Below are 18908 nucleotides of genomic sequence, written 5' to 3' on the forward strand. Positions count from 1 at the left end.
GATGTCCCAGAAACAATGGTAGAAATTTGTTTGTTAAAACCAAACGATTTTCAGTTCAGGTTTACAGTACCATTCATTAGGGACTGGGAGAATAGGGGACAACCTGGTAGTTAGTCGTGGAAATGCTTAACAATTTGCTACACGGCACTGAAATGAGCCTCCATGGTACATATAAACTTTCCACAATTTAATATTTTTGTTTCATTTTAATCATTAATTTCGATTATTTATTTTCAGGTCTCTTTAATTCTATTTTCCTTTGAACAGATTAACACACACAACAGAACAAAGCTTTTGACATAAGCCGCAAATATTGCATAAATATTTAGCATGCAGTAAATCCGTTGTGAGGAAACAAAATATATGAAAATGTACATAAAATATATTGATGCGCTTATCTTTCTGTAGAGAGCAAATTCTGCATGTTGGTGGAAAAATATGGACCAAGAAAGCGTTACGCCTGGTGGAAAAATTAAAAATTTTTCTCACCATTCTTAGTTGAATGCGCAGCTTTTGAACCTAAAAAAGCTCTGAAAAGTATCGTTTTAACCTGCTTTTAATACCCGGCAAGTTGAAATTTCCAGACTTTCGTGTATTCAATTGATCTGATTCGTGCAAGAATACAGCAGTACTTTTAGAAAGATTCTGTATCGATTTTATTTCTCACTCTAAGTGTAGGTAAGACTTTTCGTCAGGGTAAGCAACAACTTTAATATGATTATTTTGATAAATAACCCTGCTCGAATTGGAAAATAAATTAATTAACACACCTGATGTCTGCATCACTTCATTGTTAAATAGTCATAGCTCTGATTGAACCGTGCATATCAAAATTCTCCGAGGAATTTCGGTGAGATTCAACAAAGAATCAGTATCGAAATTGTAGTTCATCATTCTGTATGTCTGCAAATCCCTACGGCACTCATATGCGTTCTATTGTTACGATCACTCCAACGCACAATATTCTGTTTCAATCATTTATTATCTCGCTTTTTTAGGGTGATCAACAACAGGATGCTTAAAGTGGGGACACATTCATTATTGGTATTGAGCATTTAATCATATATTAGGGGCGTCAGTAATCTGTGTAGTGTTGACGGGGTGCAACTGATTCAATCAATCTGTTCACGCTCAATTTTATTTTTGCGTTAATTCGAAACGGAAAATAACAAATTCGCAATTTTTGCCCAACTCCCCCAAATCATTTTTTACTGCTAGATCTTCAGCGGTTTTTAGGATTAAATCGATAGTTTCGGGTCTTTTCACTGACGCTGTAAAGTACATATATAGTGAGACAGCAAAACTCCATATAGTGTAAATGTATATAACATTTTTTACTGAATACGCGATTTATCTTCTGCAAGAAATATTTTAAGCTCGGAATTTTTAGTGTTTACGCACAAGCAGATGCAATGAATATGAAGCAAGTAATAAAATTACAAGGAAAATTGCAAGCAAATTTCATGCAAATTTCCATTACATAACCAAATTGCTTACAAATTTCCGTTTTGTAATTTTATTGCTTATTTCATATTCACTGCACTTACTTCTGCGCCAGCCTAAGTAGTACCTTTAGATGATTGAAATTAGTGTACTTTGCTATAGAGTGTTCCAAGGAACTGAGCGTCATGCTTCTCAAATGATGGCTTTATTACGAAAAGTAGCCATAATAAAAAGTGTACTAATGTTAGTACAATTTCTAAACTGGTGTTAAAATGAAGTTGCATTGCTGGCACGAACTGCACACAGCAAATTGTACTAAACTTAGTACAATTTTAAGGAAGCTTGTAAAAATTAATGACTCGTTTGAAAATTATCGATCGATCAATTTTTGTGGCGAAATTGAAAAAATGGTCTAAAAATGTAAAATTTGGTTACACATACCTCTTTCGGCAGTAAGCTGCTTTTCAGGCAACCTTAAGGTTGTTGTTGACAAAATTATGGGCTCGCTCCTTCCCTTCGCATTGTAGGAGTAAACAAATGCTTGATACTGCGCCCCTGGATCCAGATTTTTCAGGGTAAACCTCGGAGCAGGTGAAGACATGTTTTTGACGTCTTGACCATTAAAGTCCATCAACTAAATCGAGATAAGGAGTATTAAAATAAAGAGCAAAAACTGAAGCGTTTTTAATCATAAAACTCAACGTCTAATGAAATGCTGACGTGTTAATGGAAATTACTAAAAATTAAGTAGAAGAATACCGAGGACAGCTCATTAAAATTTCAGTCTTTATTTCTGTTGAAACGGATCCGTGTGTAAGTGTAAAAGACAAGTAAATGATTTTTGTAGGACTCTATTTAATTTCCCAGAGAGAAAAAATTCATGCTTTCCAAGAAAGACGAGATGACAAAAGAAAAAAAGCGTTTTACCAAAAAAACCTCTTCGATTATTCCCAAAATACCTTGCAACGGCAATAAAGACGCCGAAGAAAATTCCTCGACTTTAAAACAAATTACTACGGAAAGTTTGTCAACGCAGCCTTTATTCCCGAATGACAATTTAAAACTCCTTGTTAAAACTTCGGTCCCTTCGGTAATTTAAATTACGTTTGACTTGACAATTTGACTTAAATTTTTCCATGTTTTAATCGGAATTTTATTTGGAAGTTTAGCATAAGTTATTTATGAAGAAAGACCGGGAATAAATTGAGTCGGGCTCTTGCATGAAGCTCGAGATTTGCATTCGGCAACTTTAATTCGGTTTCTTTTGAAATGACGTTCTGAAAAAGATTATCCTTTCCAGTCTGCGACGAAAAGTCGACATTTCGGATCAACTTACCTCCAGCAGAAAAGCTTGAGGGATGCCTCCGCTGAATCCTTCGGAACAACGAATTTCCAGCGAGGTCATGGAGATGTTGTTGATAGAGCAGTTGTGTACCTGATCTGGACGGGCTGAAAATAAAGAAAAAAATTAGGTTCATATTTCCTGAATTGTGAAAAAATCTAAACCATTTGCTTCTCTATGTGAATGTGAATAACCAAATCAGACATTTGCGATAAAAGTAATTTTCAGAGATTCAATAATCATTTTTGCAACCTTCTCTGCTCTAAGACAATAACATATTTCGAAAGGACTCGCCAAGAGAATAAAAATTTACCTTTAAAATTCCTGAAGACTCATTGTTATTCAGTTAGCACCGGGCTGCATAAAAATGAATCAAACGGTGCATTTGGGAATAGGAGGCAGCCGGGTGCTGAATATACATAACATGCATATACATGCTTGGCAAATACAATTGTTTCTGTACAAAAAAACTTCTCTAAATTGGAAGTCTAGAGTCTTTTTCAATATACCTTACCCTCGTGTTTTTACAGATAAATGTAGACCGCTGTCCAACTACATATTTCCCGTTAAGGACGTGAGAAAAATATCGATACTCTGCCTTTTTTTTAACATTCCATTTATTTGTTTTGCTGACATAAAAGTGTACGTACGAAATGTCGTAAATATCCATTTACGTCATTTCGTACCTTTTTATTAAACTTTACTTGCCTTTTATTAAATTATTCATCGCATATGAGGTCGTTAACAATCTTTATAGCATGCCACGTAGTTCACTGACAAAATCATTTTTTCCGCACTCAATTATTTTTATTTCATTATCCTTGCTGATTTTCGATGTCCCTTCGGGAATTTGGTTATTTCCATTCTTAACTATTTTCATAGGGAAATGGAATTGGAACGATTTGGAACCGCAAAATCCTGTATAATGGATGAAGGATGTACTCAGAAATTATTGAGGAAATTTGCTGGGATTATTCACAAAGTCATTGCGTATTTTACAATGTAAATAAAATACAATTATTTTCACTAAAAGTGATAACAATACTAAATATGCATTACCCATTTTGATGAAAAAGATTTTCCCATCTTTAAGACAAATTCGTGATATAGCGCTGAAAAAAAAAATTCTGTTTCAGCAAAAAAATGGTCTAAGTACGTTTTTACATCTTCAATAGTCGTGAAATTTTTCCATTAGTGGCATTTTGCAGTGATTGAAACAAATGATAATTCGATGGTGCTAGATCTGGAGAATAGGGTGGACGTGACAAAACAGCTCATCCAAGTTGTAGCAATTTTTCGCGGGTACGAATCTTGGGCGCTTCTTCTTGATTTAGTTATTCAATTTATTCAGTTAACGACACCTCTGTAATCTCACCAGAGAGATAACATAACTTTTCTTTGATGAATATCCGATTTTCGACTGTTTTCGGTTGACTCATTATGCTGGGTCCAAGATCTTTTACCTACGACATTGCTGTAGACGATTCATTTTTCGTCGCCTGTTATCATACATTTCAGAAATAAGTAATTATTTTCTCGGTTAGAGAGTAAATCGCAGATGTCAATGCGCTTAGCACGATGATTTTCCTTAAATTCATGTGCTATCAACACATCGAGTATGGGTACCATATAATATTTAAACATTTTTTTATAACGAAGATTAGACCTATTCATTTGCGTTGCCGGTTACTTTAACAGTTTCCATGTGCCGTTCTGTGCTGGATCGATAGAACAGTCTTTTTCTTTGAATTCCCCCTTTATTTTTTATCTTCGTATGGTAACTGAAGCTTATAAGAGGAATTGTGTAAACTTTAAAATATCTGTAGCCAAGGACTCTATTACACAACGAAATCTTGCCCTAAGGAAGCACTTTTATACTCTAGCGATTGTAAAAGCCAACGAAAGTAGGCGAGCAAGCATAGTTGTAAAAATTTTACAGGCTTTTACTCAGGCAATTTCTGGGGATTTTTGTTATTTTGTTACTTATTCTTCTTATGACAAAAACTTGCGCGAGCAGCGGTTATAAAACGGTCTTTCTAGATTTTATTAGTGCTCACTTCAACATGGTTTTGCCTTTACAATAAAGGAAGCCAGCGTAGTTATGTTCAGAGGTGATTAAAGCCTTTGCACAGAGAATTTTTCCCTCTACTTGAAATTATATTATTCTTGAAATTCGCTTTAGAAGAGGTTCTATTATTCTTATGTAGTTAAGCCTAAGTCGAAAGCCGCAAAATTTCAATTTCTTCAAAAAAGGGATATGAAAAGGCTACTACAAAAAAGTAGAGTTTTTGTTCTCTCTGGTTTTCTTTCAGGGAGGTGGGATTTAGTGGAACATTTTAATCAGCTTATGATATGTTTCATAGAGAAATCCCAGGCCTAGCATGGCTTAACCTCGAGGGCAAAGGGCGCAAATTGCGCTAAGCAAATTTGCACTTTGCTTCATCGATCTAATCAACGCAGGGCATAAATCTGTAACCCGCCAGCCTTAATTACACCAAACACGCAACGCACGCGGCCTTCCCTTTGTACTGATTTCAGATCTGAGGGAGAGCTCGCAATTTTATTTCCTTCTTGTTGCTTTAACTGTTTCCTGGATAATTTAATTAACGTTGCATGAGGCAGGAATGTTCAGAACAAAAGGTAAATTCACTCTTTTAAACTTCGTCCTTTCGTAAACATTTCACAAATTACCCACTATCTGCTTACCGAGAGGTCCAGCGTTATTTAATTTTGCAAATAGTGTATTTGCGGCGATGAAAAATAAAAATGTATTTGTATGTAAGCGCCGTAATTAACTTGCTATAGCGTATTATTCGTAAGGAATAAAGAATCTGTAATGCGAAAAAAAACACGGGTTAAAACAAGGCCTTTAATTAGCATGTGCCTTTTGTAATTAAAAACTTTGTTCGATGCACGGGTGCGCAGAATAAAATCCGGAGCACGTTCATGGTTTCTAATTAAGAAAAACAAGCTTAAATTGATTGGACCTTAAATTAAAAACACGTATTTCGGCTAATTATCTGGAATGTTTTTGGCTGGACCCGGTATGGATGACGCAAACAGGGAGCAAAGTTGACTTACAAAGGAAAATGTATGCAAGAAAAGTGCTGAGTCGGGCAAATATTTTAACTCCAGCGAAAACAGACTTGACACAGATCGAAAACAAGCAGGGTGTTTCTTCCCTGTCCCTTATTGTTGAGTTATTTTGCGTATGCGATTACCTTTTCACGTGAAAAATAGATTACCCCTGTCTGGGGGATGTTTTGTTTCCCATTGTTCAAACGAGGAAATAAAGTGTTCAAGAAGTGAAGGAAAACAGCAGGCTTTTAGATTGCTTGCTCTCATGTTACATGAGTTTTACATACAATTTGATGCATCTTCTTTCGAGTGGTTTATGCCATGCTGAACTGAAATAACATTGTAGGTAGAATCACTGATAAGATAAGAAGTTCCGTTCGCTCCGTCATGAGACGAATCCCTTAGGTGCGATTGTTGTTGCAATTCGGGCTGCTGAATAAGCGGAATAATATATTCAGGCCGTGACTTACAGATGGACGATATTAATACACACTTACTTAAGGAACAGTACCGGCAGCTTGCTTAAATCCACTTTCAGGAATTTACTTGCTCGTCTGCAAAAATTATTTCCTGATAGCCCTGCTACCCGTCCTGTTTACATCAAGGTATTTCTTGGAGGAACACGATCCATATCTTGTTTTAAAAAGTCACCTTTGTTCTCCGTGTTGTTCTACGCAAATTGTGAAACACAACCCCACCTCAAAGGTAACAATACATGCATAAGTCTTATGCTCATCACTTTAGTACAATGGCTGCTAAGTGATATCCTACACCCCTGTAATACGCCCCCTTTGAGTATACTTCGATGTCGGCAACGGCGAGAGAGAAGGAAAATAATACTGAAAAGGGGAGTGAAAGATATTTTTTCGGCAATTGATTTTATTCAGATAAAACATCCCTTGGTATATTTCAAGGTACTATTGGTGGCAATAAAATCCAACTTTAATGGCCGAATTATACGAATAGTTCGACCTTTCTCGTTGGTATTTAGCATCGGAATTATTGCCCTTCCGTAGCATATTTAGGTCGTAAAAATTTCAGAGGCAGTTTGATATCCGAATACTTTGAGGCCTGCATTCCCAAGGTGATTTGCATGTGTAGGTTATGACCGAGGCGGGAATTCGTTTCTTCGATGTATGTTTTCGTTTATAGTGAATAAAATATCAGTTTTGGCTTGGGTGGAACTATGAAAGAAGTATATATCGGACCTTAAAATGGCTAGAAATAGAAACGAAACAGGAGTGCTATAAATAGACAATTTTTTATTCTTTCTTTTGTGGTATTCCGTAATCCCGTAGGAAGAAAACGGACTTCTCAATTTAAAAATTTTTCCATTTGGTATTGAACACAATGTGTCCGACATAAATATGCCTATCGTAGAGATTTCTTAATTGTAGTAAACGACCACAACAGACAATTTCTACCTTCTTCCCATTTTTTCCTCAATTTACAGTTCTCTTTCCAATTTCCAGTGATCGCCCGTTGATGACGACGTTCTGATCATGAAGACCCTTTTCAGCAATAATTTGTTGCAAAATTGGTGTTTCATGATTAACGACTTGATCATAAAATTAAGTCTGGAAAACCAATATTTTCGTTCCTGGCTCACTAAATCGATGTTGTGGTTCGCTATTGCATATGTAAATTACCACTGAAACTTACCTGCAGCAATTATGTGAAAAACACAAGGCACCCGTTGGTTCCCAATATTGTTGGACGCATAGCACAATAAAGTTCCATAATCTAGGTCTTGTACGGGAGCGTACGACAATATGCTTGTTGAGGCGTTTATCTTTTTGTGGATGTAGGTGACATCAATTGAGTCCGCTGAGTTGTTAAAAGTCCATTTAAAGTTGACCTAAACGGAAATTTGGAATAATAATTTATAGTTATTGTACTGATAAAACAACCAAACAAATGAACAAACTAAAACAAAACGAAACTACCGTCCATTAACGGTTTTCGAACTAAAGCTTAAGCTATAATTTGATATAAACTTTCGCACATAAATACCAGTCCGGAAATTTTCGACAAATCCAGCTTTTCCTTTATAGCAAATTAAAAATAAAACGACTTTCTCTGCGGATTGTTTACTTTCGGGTTTTAATTTAGTTACCTCTGGGGGATTCGCGTCCACTTGGCAAACAATTTCGGCTCTCTCTTGCTTGGCTACACCGTAAATCTTGGTCTGATCCGGCTTACAGGTTGGGGCGTCTAGAAATAAATTCATATTAAGTAAATTAGGAAAAATCCGGAGGAAATAAAATTATAACCTTTCCCCTTTTGGACATCGGGTTAAACCCAAATGTCGGGTAACGACTTGGTAACTCACAACTTTTTAAAGCAAATCGCGAAACAACGAAAGTTGCGTCCTACGAGCAAAAAAGGAGATGTTTTAAAGAGGAATTCAAAAGGGATCTTTAAAAGAATATCTCGCTTCTTGTTTTCGGGTTGGATGCATAAATTCATAATTCCGTAAATGAACTTTGTTGTGAGAAAGAAGGCGTTTCTAATTCATTCCCTCGTTTCTTGTACTGCGCGAAAGTTTTAATGAAAATTTTGCTCGAGGACCTTTTAAATTTAGTAAAATATTTTTCAAGCTGCAAAGAGTAGAGAGAGTTATTTCGGGAACGCAATATTTTAAATTAGCGAGGAAGCCTTCTTACACAAAACATTGAGGTAGAAAGAGTTGCTTTCACCCTCTCCTTCCAAGTTGTAACCCACGCAGGTGTAATTGCCTGCCGTGGAACGAGACACGCCTTGAAGAACTAGACTTTGGTTGCTGATCACTATGCCTGCGTTCGTGTTCACTTGAAGATGTTTACCCTGGAACGGAATGAATTGTTGGATAAATTTAGCTCTTAAATGAATTCGAGAGAAATACATATTGAAGGGAAGTTTTTTGATAAGAAACGACGTAGATTGCAAAAAATCTAAAAATTCGCTTGTTGCATATGTAACCCGAACTACCTTGTGAAGGCAGAATCTTGGACCATAAAAATTATAACTTATCTTAGTTCCTCGTTTAGCTCGGAAATAGCCTGGCACAATCCAATTATATCAGTCCCAGGAGCAAAACTATATATGTTTATAATCTCGTAAAAATCCTCATACAAGATGCAAAATATAGGAGGAAGAATACTGCAATAAATATGTCTCTCTATGTCCTTCTTTTCGATCTCTGATTTACGAGGAGAAATAACCCTCTATATTTCATACTGAATATAAATCTCCAAATAGATGCAAAATCCTGGGATTTTTCTCGACCCAACGTATGTTATGCATTGATGGTGCATCCCATAAGAGACACATGTTTTTGTTTCCAAAAACACATATCTTACGCCTCTCTTATCCGTGAGAGAATTTCCTAACTAATGTAGTCCATCCTGGATATAATAAAGACATTTTCATTTTAAAAAGTGCCACCCTTCCATTTTCCACACAGCTAAGTAGCTGAAATAGATGAGAATTTTTATAGCTTTATGGTGCATCGTATTTTACGATGTCACCGACGACAATTTGGCAAGCACATAAATATTTTAAATTACATGTTTACTACCAGATAATATTGAGCCGACGACATGAATCGAAGATATATAACTTCTTGGGATATATCGTATCGAAAATAGGCTAAAATCGGAGGATCCCAACGGGGATTGATAGATATCTTTTTGTATTCGGGTTGCTGTTTACTATAAATCAGAAGCAAGGAAAATATAATATGTATGTAGTCCAAATGAGCGTTTTGCTAAGCCTAGGCAATATGGTAATAACGACTATTAATCCTCGTTTTCGAAGGGTGTCCCTTGACATAGTGCAATATGGATAATGCAAACGGAAACTGAAAGGGATTTATTTCAAATCCATTAATTGCAGGTGCTCATTAATGGTCGAAAATCACTAGAGAGAGCAAAGCGAGATTGAAATTATTTCTCCGTGTTGGACCGCAGTTGACTGTCGGTGTATTTTTGTAGACAGGTGTTACTTTTAAGTTTGATATATGTTAGATAGTAGGTATTATCTTTAAGATTGATATACCCCTGAGGTACGGTCCTGGTAGGCATTAGTTGGAGTATGGAAATTTCCCGTACTATGCCTGGTCGATATTGGAAATCCCCGCAATAAACTAGGTCGACATTGAAATTGCCTGCAATAGACTTCGTCGGCCCTATAGTTGCAGTTCCAATTTTCAGCTAAGACGCCACGGTTTAATGCGGCGGGTAGTGCAGATGGCATTCTAGCCAGGGTACGCCCATGGTTTATCATCATGGGTTTTAGTATTTAAAGATTTACAGGGCATGTACAAGCTCTCTTTTCTTCTGGGTTCGGTTGGTTGTTGGCAACTCAAGAGTCGCGTCCGCGTTTATAAATTCATAAGTTACATTGTCCTCCGCTTTGTTCACTTTGTATTAATAAACGCACATTTATAATACTTTTTCTGACCCATGATTTCATTTAAAAGATATAAACATCATCTTATATCTATAGTAGTATCAAACCTGATACTACATCTATAATATGAATGAATGGAAAATTTGAAAAGTGTGAGATCCTGGACCACAAAAGTGATAACGTAAGATTGAAACTAATTCTCTATTGTATGATCCAAAACGCACCTACCAGATAAATTTAGTGGGAAATGCGATCCTGGAACATTGCCTTTTGCGCTTCCTTATTCCGTTACCCTTAATATTTTGTTACATATCCTCAGGTAGATATACCTTGGAGCAAAGTTTCGTATACACAAAGGGATTTGACAGTTTAATCTATCGTCGAAGCGTATATTTTACCTGAAGTTTAATTAACTGCAGTGCACTTTGATTAGAAGTTAATTAAATTCTGGAAATCTTGATAAGAATTTTGAATTTTCGGGTTTTACTTTACTACGAGAAATTGAGGAATCTTGCAGCGACTATTTAATATTGTTAATCAAGACTCAAACTTGATTAAATCATTCAATTCCCCGCAGAATCTCGAGATAAATTTTCCAATAATCTGGCATTTTACAAAGCCACAAGACATAAAAATTTGATAACCCTCAAATTCGATTTACACTCAGACAAACATACGAACAGTTATATTTTATGGCTCGTCAGATCAATCATTTTACGACGCATGTTCCAATTTAACTTTAACTGGAATATGGCTTATTGCACTGTTTATAGATAGTTGCAAAAACAGCAAAATAGATCCGTTTATTGGCCACTAAATATAGTTATTACACGTGTTATGTTTTACTGTCTCGTATAGGTCGTTTAGCCTAGTAAAGGGTTGGTAGGGAAGGAACGTTGAGTTGGGGACAAGTTTTGAGGCAATGGAAGCCAAGTTTCTAAAACATGTTTTTGTTCCAGTTGATCGAAAATTGAGCAACTGTTGGCGCTATGTTTTGTGTACAGAAGGCGCCCTGTTTACAGAAGGCGCGATTTAATTACGCACTGCAAGATTCCAAGACAAGTACCGGAGTGCCTTCCTTTTAGTGATGTCAGACACGGAATTAAACCTGTTACCTATTTTATGGTTCGGGTACTATATTCGTTTATTACACTTGAGAGTTATAATGAATATTCAAGACATCCAGGACCGCATTTTCATTCTCCTTTCTGCTTTAATTATGAACTTCCATCCTCTTTTTGAGATCTCAGTCCCACCTGCCGCAACCTAAACGCAGCCATCCTGGAAACTACAACAGACAACTATTATCTCTACTTACGTTATGCCTCCACTCCACCTTGTAAGCGGCAGGATGGGCGTTGATAATACAGTCAAAATAAACATCGGTCCCTTCTCGAACTGCGTTAGGATTAAGGGATATCCCCAGGTTTATCCGGGCTTCCGGCGTATCTGGAACACAAATTCCAGGGTGAGATTTTATAGTTTTCCAAGATTAAGGCAGAACGTCTTAACAAAAGTTTCCTCCTTGCTGAAGATTGTTAATTTGCAGTCGCGCTGTCTGAATAGTTAAAGACTATGTAGTTGAGTTAGCTGGCATACGTATTTTGGAGGGTGTTAAGGGACATTGAAGTTTAAATCCGGAATTCAATACTTACAGTGAATCTCTAACTTCCATCCATCTTCTAAACTCTCAGAAGATAGAGCTTTGTTCTCAGCCCTGCAGGATAAATACTTGCCGTCATCCTCCTTCTTCGGGATAAAGGTCAATGTCGAAGTGGTCGTATTGCCGTCATTTGAAGTCTGGAAAGCATGGAGAGAAATTAACGAAATTCCCTCCTACGAGGCAACATCGGGCCGATATTAATACAACTCTAACAAAAAATTAATATTTTCCCAAGGGGGACAGGAGCTGTTTATACCGCAATTCTCCGACTTCGGCGTCCATTATCTTCGTTACGTACTGCCTTGTTTTTCCAAACGAAATGTATAATCGATTTCAGGATAACTGTTTTCTGATATTTAGGAAATAATCTTGGGGATACAGAAATGGAGGAAAGAGGAAATTAATTTTAAGGTACGCTCTAATAACGATAAAAACAACTCTAAGAGTTTGAAGAATACCGATGTTAAGAGGGTTATATGTTGCACAGTCGGAACCTCGTTAAAAGGATACTTTGGTATGTATAAGCGGAGCTGCAGGGGTACTTGGATTGGGGCAATAAAAGTATATGACTACCCAAAAGCTGAAATCCAAGGTTTTATTCTTCACTTTATAGTGCATAGTTGAGAATATTTAGAGGACTATTACTACTTCAGCAGCTAATTCTAAACACAACTAAGCCTTGCCAAATAGACTCGTTCTTAATGCATTAGAAAATCCTTTATCCTCTAACTTATTTCCTGTTCCGAGCCCTCTGAGGAGCTTTAAAAGGGGTCATAACCAGCATTACAGGAAGTATGTGTCTCTAGCGATGGAACTAGTTGAATTCTCTGATTGGACAGCGTGAAAATTGCAGTGTAAGAAAATCGAATGGGACATTCTTTCAGATAAATGTGATCAATAATGTAAGTTGTACTACTGGGAGTTTAAATAATGAAACTTATCTCGAGCTGGACTTATCAGCCTCGATTCCCCATAAGAAATGAGGAAGATGAATATAAATATTCGCTTGGCCCGACCCCTCAAGGGTAATAAATTGTTTCGATATGAATCTACACGGTTTCATAAAAAATAATCAGCCGTAAAAAGTTTCCAGAGGAATTCGTGTTATTAATGTTTGCGCCGTTTTTCCTCTTCTCTCGAGCTAAATATTTTAAGGGAGTTACGCAAGAGGTGCCTAAATTGTTTCGAAGTTTTGCAAGTACCAAAGGTTAGAGTTCTTTGTAACAGGTAACTTGGAATCTTTAGCAGGAAGAAAGAAAATTGAAACATTTTATTTATCCTCTTAATATTTAATAAAATACTGAGCCCTGAGAGGAAACTGGCTCTTCTTTCGAGCTGCGATAAGGGCCACGATCGATAAGACACTTCCTCATATCTCTGAAGTGCTTCTGTTCAGAATTATCAATCATGTCTTAAGTTTTGTCCTCTGAAAACTCTTTTTCATTGTTAGTAATTTTATTACAAGAAAAAGAAGTCGATTGTATGTCCACTTTCGACCACGTTGAACTGTTCCTTTATGCAGACAGTTAACACAACCCCACAAAAAAAGGTCGCTTAGAAATGTTTCGCATAAAGTGTATTAAGAGTTTTCTGGTCTTGCGATAGGAACGAAAAGGTAGTAGTTCCTTTTCTTCCTAATGTTTTGCTTACTCTAAGAGATTTGCTATCTTTTGCTTGTTCAAAGGATGTTGTTCCTACAAATAATACTCAGGGTTTCTTAAGGTGTCAGTGATACAGTAGCGAATGCAGGTTATTGACTGTACTTTCTTAGTTCCTCTTCTCCTATAGAGTGAGATGATTTTCGTTCCTTTACAGATCGAGGTGCAGCCCTTGGTGGACGGTATGTCTCAATCGAATTTCCCACAAAATAAACTTCAGAAATATACTGCAATACAATCATCCGGTATCCATTTCTGCTGTTGGATTGTTCAGGTTTGTGAAAATTATAAACAGGAGGCAGTTGCATGATTTATTGCTTGTCGCTGACGGGTCCGCTAGGCATGTAAGATTTATGTCCCGACTTAATTCAATTCCATACACTTTGAAAAATTTTCTCCTTACAGGTTGCACCCCGTATTTTCCTAGTGGCACATTAATTTCAGTTTTTTATAGAGCACCAGTTAACTGAAGGCTATGAAGAAGAAATGAGGATTTCTTTGAAAGTATACTCCCACAATGGGACACTAGATGGCTATAAGTTTGCGAACTGGGAGAGGATTGCTTTAAACATTAAAATATCATGACTAGCACCTTAAAGCCAGAAATTACACTAAATTAGTGATGGTCTAGATAAAAGTGTTGCAGCTCCAAACGTAAAATTTCGAGTATGCAAACCCGACTGAAGCTTCACCATATTTGGTTGGGCTCTGTGAGCATCTTTGGATGGAGGTTTAGTGGGGCACAATTCTCACGTCCGAATATAAAATTTTTCCCTCAATTGGACAACGATAGGGACGCAAGTTTGGTGCCCAATATTTTTTTTCCTCAATATCGAGATTTAGGCAAATAGGCTTTCAGTTTTCTGGACCATAAACGAATTGCTATCTATACAAATCCAAGGCTTACACAACACTGTACTTTCCAGAAAACTTTTAGAGTCAACGCACCCTAAAGTAAATCCCCGACACATATCCTTCAAATCCCCGTTGTTTTTCGTCTCATATTTCATGTTTTTGCCTACACAAAAATTATTCCAACTTCCCCAACTTTAAGGCGAAAGTTTTAATGAAATTCCCCCGGTGGGGCCTGAAAGTATCGACTTAATCTCCCATGTATTCAATCTCACCGAACGCATATCGTATTGTCCATGTTAGTGAAAACTCTAAGCAGAGAACGTGCGCATGATTTATTACGTGCCAGTGACGGGGCATGCACGTAAGATTTATAGTTCGAGTTAATTTGATTTCATACACTGTGAAGGAATTCTTCTTCTGCTTTTGTTGTCCATGAAATTAATTGAGTCGCCTTGAAAGTGTGTGCTCATTTACTGAACAAGCTCACACAGGTGTTCGAGGAATTGTTGCTTATGTCAGAAACACTATTAGACAACTGGCCAAAAACTGCCTCCATCTCGTATTACCTTACACCAATTTCTATTCAAATCCTCCTCTTAATAAAAACCTCTCCGATACTTTTTCCATGTCATAAATTTTGCAGCACTCCCTACCTCCATTATCTTGGACCCTCCCCCATTCTTAAATTGCCTTAATCATCTTTGGGCATCCAAATGAGCCCTCTTCCCCATTCATACTTCATTTCCGCAGTTTTTATTTTACGAAAGTATTTAACGTACTCGATTTTAAGGCTCAGCAAACCCTCAACTGCTCGAGATCTTTCGATTCTCATCTTGTCTGCAATCGTGGAAAGAAGTGCAATTAGGCCATCTGACAATCACCAGACAAATGTTCTCTGGAGTTTTTTTCGTTTCGGTCTTATTGGAGCTTTCCCGGGAAAAAGAGGCCAAGAGTGGCCACTCTATGATTTTAATTTAAAACTCCAGCATTTGGAAAAATAATAACTAAACGATTTAGCGTAGTTCAAATGCGAAAAAGTTCTTTATTACAAAAGTCAGTTTGCCGGCATTTGACAACTTTATCAAACGTCTCCTTTTGGTCCCTTCCATTAGAGAAATGTCAACACAATTCACATGCTGGTGGAATTCATCTCTCATTTAAATATTTCGCTTATTAATGTCTCCTGGCCAAGAAAGCTCGGAGTTGCTCTATTTGGCAACAATGCAGTCTTTTTCCTTAAGTGGCTCTAAGGACCCCCATTCGGGGATGGTAGTAATGGGTTAATTTTGCAGTACAGCGCAAAACACATAATCAAGGCCCTAATGCAGCAGGGTCACGACATTCGATGCATTTTAATGGGTGGAGTGTTGGGTAGGAACGCGTTGTGCCCACAGTTGATTTTGGGGTGATAATTATCAGTCTCATTTACGGATATGGATCCCATATGAACCCTAAATACCTCCTTTGGGACTGAGCAATAATACAGTTTGAAGAATCTTCATTTAGAGAAACTTTCAAAATCGAGAAAATCAATATTAAAGTCGGTAAATATCTCGGGAACTGACAGAAAGAGAGCAAGAGAGAAAGTTTATAGCTTATAGAGGCAAGTTAGATTTGGGCTACTTTGATGGGAAATTTATTTTCTGAGTAGGTTAAGAACTTACAAAGATTTCCGTAAAGTGGTTGAAATTTGTGATATATAGGGAATTTCAGGAGATCGATCTCGCATACTTAAAATAATGAAGTGATTCCCAGATGCTTTCGCTTACCATATCCTTCGATCGTTCCAATCTTTGTCCGCTTTTCCACCAAGTTATGGTGGCTGGCGGCCTGGACCCAGTACTTTGACACTGAAGTTCGAAACGGCGCCCTGCGGACAGTGGCTGATGTGGCCCGAGCAGTTTCACGTCCAATGGTCCAACTGAACAAGTAAAGAAAAAAGCCATAAACCTACGACCGAGAAACTAGATTGTTCGTTAAAAGCCTCGTAAAAGCTGCCATAATTTGTCTTTCGCTGCCGCAATTTAAGCACTCCCAATATTAAATCATCCCGATAAAAAGTCGCCATTTTATGTAGCAGAAATTTATCGGCCCGCTTCTCTAATTAAGTTTTTTAAGAGGGAACGGTCTTATCGTGTTTTGACTAAGGGCTTTTCTCTTTAAAAAGCTCGAATGACGTAAGGTGCTTTCACAACACGGAAACTCTGCTCCAATTTGTATTTATTGCATCTTAATCCCGTAATCATCATCATATCTCGTATAAACCAATTTAACTTTTTATTGGTTCCACCGCGAAATACCCTTTAAAGTAGATTATCTTGCCCGAAATGAATACTATAAATATGAATAAACGAAGGCGATGTTCTTTTATTATTCTGCGTTCCAGAATGCTCTCGGAGAGGGAACGTTTATTTTATGTATTTTGTGCACAATAAAATTGCTGTAATGTGCTATGGAGCGTTGTATCGGGTTTACTTTGTTCTTTTACGGGAATAATGCTTTCTTGCGTTAGTTTTATGTTTGGGCGACGTTTACGGCTCGGCCGGAAGATAGGTGCAGGTAAAATATGGCGAACTTCCAGTTTCGGTACCCGCATAGAGTCTTCAGCTCTAATTGTCTAATAAAAATCTAACAAACTAAATAACAGTAAAAAGAATAATAACAGGCGCTTCATAATTCAACGGCGGAAGGTACGCTACGTGAGATGTTCGCAGAATTCCAAGACGTATCCGAAAGCTCAGCTTTAACTGCAGTGTCTATTTCAACAGAAATTCGACAAATCAAACAATTATAAAAAGAACGATAAAAGACTCTTGGTAATTAATTAGAATAAGGTGCGCTGCATGAAGCGTCCTTAAAATTCCTAGACGAATCCAAAAGCTCCAGTTCCAACTGAAAAGAACTTTTAAATAAAAATTCGAAAAATCAAATAACAGTAAAAACAACAATAAAAACACTTGATAATTCATCGGAATGGGATGTGCTACGCGAGATGCTCACATCCAAATCCAAAATGCACTAATATTAAGCTTGCTCCACCTAAACTGTACACTTTCTGAAAAAGGCGGGCATTCCTCAGGCAGGCAATCATTGAGCAACCAGATCGAGCAATGCAATACCTTTCGATTCAATTCGCCAAAGATTTTCAAATTGAAGGTGGATTTATAGTCGCCGAACTATTTTTAATTTCGACAATGGAAAGTGAATTGGGTTGCGATTGAAGACGACCATTGATTAGGATCATGGAGCAACCAGATTGGATGATGTAATGGCAATCGCAGAGAGACAGGGGATTTCACCAATATCGCCTGTGAATAGACTTAGACAACCGAGCTGCTGGATTTTATGATAAAACTAATGGCTTCCTCGACTTGAATTTGTACTCACAGGCAACGCAAGGAAACGAAACTTTTGCATTTATAGCCATTGAGAAGCTCCTTAAAATGTCCTTAATAAATTTAAAAAAACTACCATTTGGTAATGAAAATGTATCTGGAATCGAGTATTTGAATTTATGATTCCCATATTTCGCTTTAATCGAGCAGATGGCAGATTTGTTCCAAAACGTGCAAATAACTTTTCTCTGTGCTTATTTACAATAAGCGCATTTTATGTTTTCCCTTATTTCAAGATAACTTGATGCCCTTCCGATTTTAAAAAAATTAAATTAATATCTGAAGCTGCCGCTGAAAACCTCAATTCGACGCTTTCGGTTGATGCCCATATTCACAAAATTTTGTCTTTTTGATAAAAAAAAAATGACTAAAAAAACTGTCAGTAGAGTAAAGAAAGAACAGAGGAGAACTGGGGGAGTAAAATAGAGTTAATTACACGGTCCTGTAATTAACTTATTTTTCCTATTCGTATCACAGGGCCGGAGCAGACACTCCCGTTCAAAATTACGAAACTTACAGAAAGTTCAAACAGGCCAAACTCGTGTGGCGCAAGTTCGCATCTGCTCCATTGAAAGTGTCTGCTATGGCCCTTTCAATTCATCATTTATGCCTACAAGCCCTTTGGTTGAAAATTCTACTGTAGGGCCAAGGGGTCAAAAAATCTCGAACCGTATTAAGCAAAAAGATTTGACAATGGGTGCAATGCAAATAATTGAAATTTAGTCTCGAATCCTCTCCACATCAGATGAAAGTACAATTTCACATCTCGAATATCAAAAAATTCATTATCATGCAACAGCAACACTGCTACCCGATAAGCAATTCTCACAAGCATATAGATTTTCACATAGCCCATTTGACGAGCCTGGACGAACAATGGGATTGTCCAAATTGAACGAGAGCTACAAAAAATCATCTGGGAGCATTACAAACAGAGGCAGGCATGTTTAAAAAGAGCATACCAATTGCGATATGTGCCGTAAAATTGGCGTCTTTTTTCTGGATTTATTCCGGATTCAATTACTCAGTTTATCCAGGGGATAGGGCAAATGATGCTCTAACGGTAATATGAGCGTTTAATA

At 37.2% G+C, this 18908-nt stretch overlaps 1 protein-coding gene across 2 annotated transcripts in view; it reads right to left on the minus strand.

Annotated features, from left to right (window-relative positions):
* Positions 1 to 18908, minus strand: part of LOC136419874 (nephrin-like) — a 177457-nt gene that overhangs the window by 6656 nt on the left and 151893 nt on the right. For both annotated transcript variants that reach the window (XM_066406455.1, XM_066406456.1), the window contains exons 6-13: positions 16201 to 16352; positions 11911 to 12055; positions 11574 to 11704; positions 8530 to 8689; positions 7980 to 8077; positions 7526 to 7721; positions 2780 to 2892; positions 1885 to 2077 (exon numbers count right to left, since the gene is read on the minus strand). In XM_066406455.1, coding sequence (XP_066262552.1) covers positions 1885 to 2077; positions 2780 to 2892; positions 7526 to 7721; positions 7980 to 8077; positions 8530 to 8689; positions 11574 to 11704; positions 11911 to 12055; positions 16201 to 16352 — 1188 coding nt within the window. The remainder of the gene's footprint in view (positions 1 to 1884; positions 2078 to 2779; positions 2893 to 7525; positions 7722 to 7979; positions 8078 to 8529; positions 8690 to 11573; positions 11705 to 11910; positions 12056 to 16200; positions 16353 to 18908) is intronic.

This window comes from Euwallacea similis, chromosome 3 (assembly GCF_039881205.1).
Source record: "Euwallacea similis isolate ESF13 chromosome 3, ESF131.1, whole genome shotgun sequence".
In the NCBI taxonomy this organism is placed as follows: Eukaryota; Metazoa; Arthropoda; class Insecta; order Coleoptera; family Curculionidae; genus Euwallacea; species Euwallacea similis.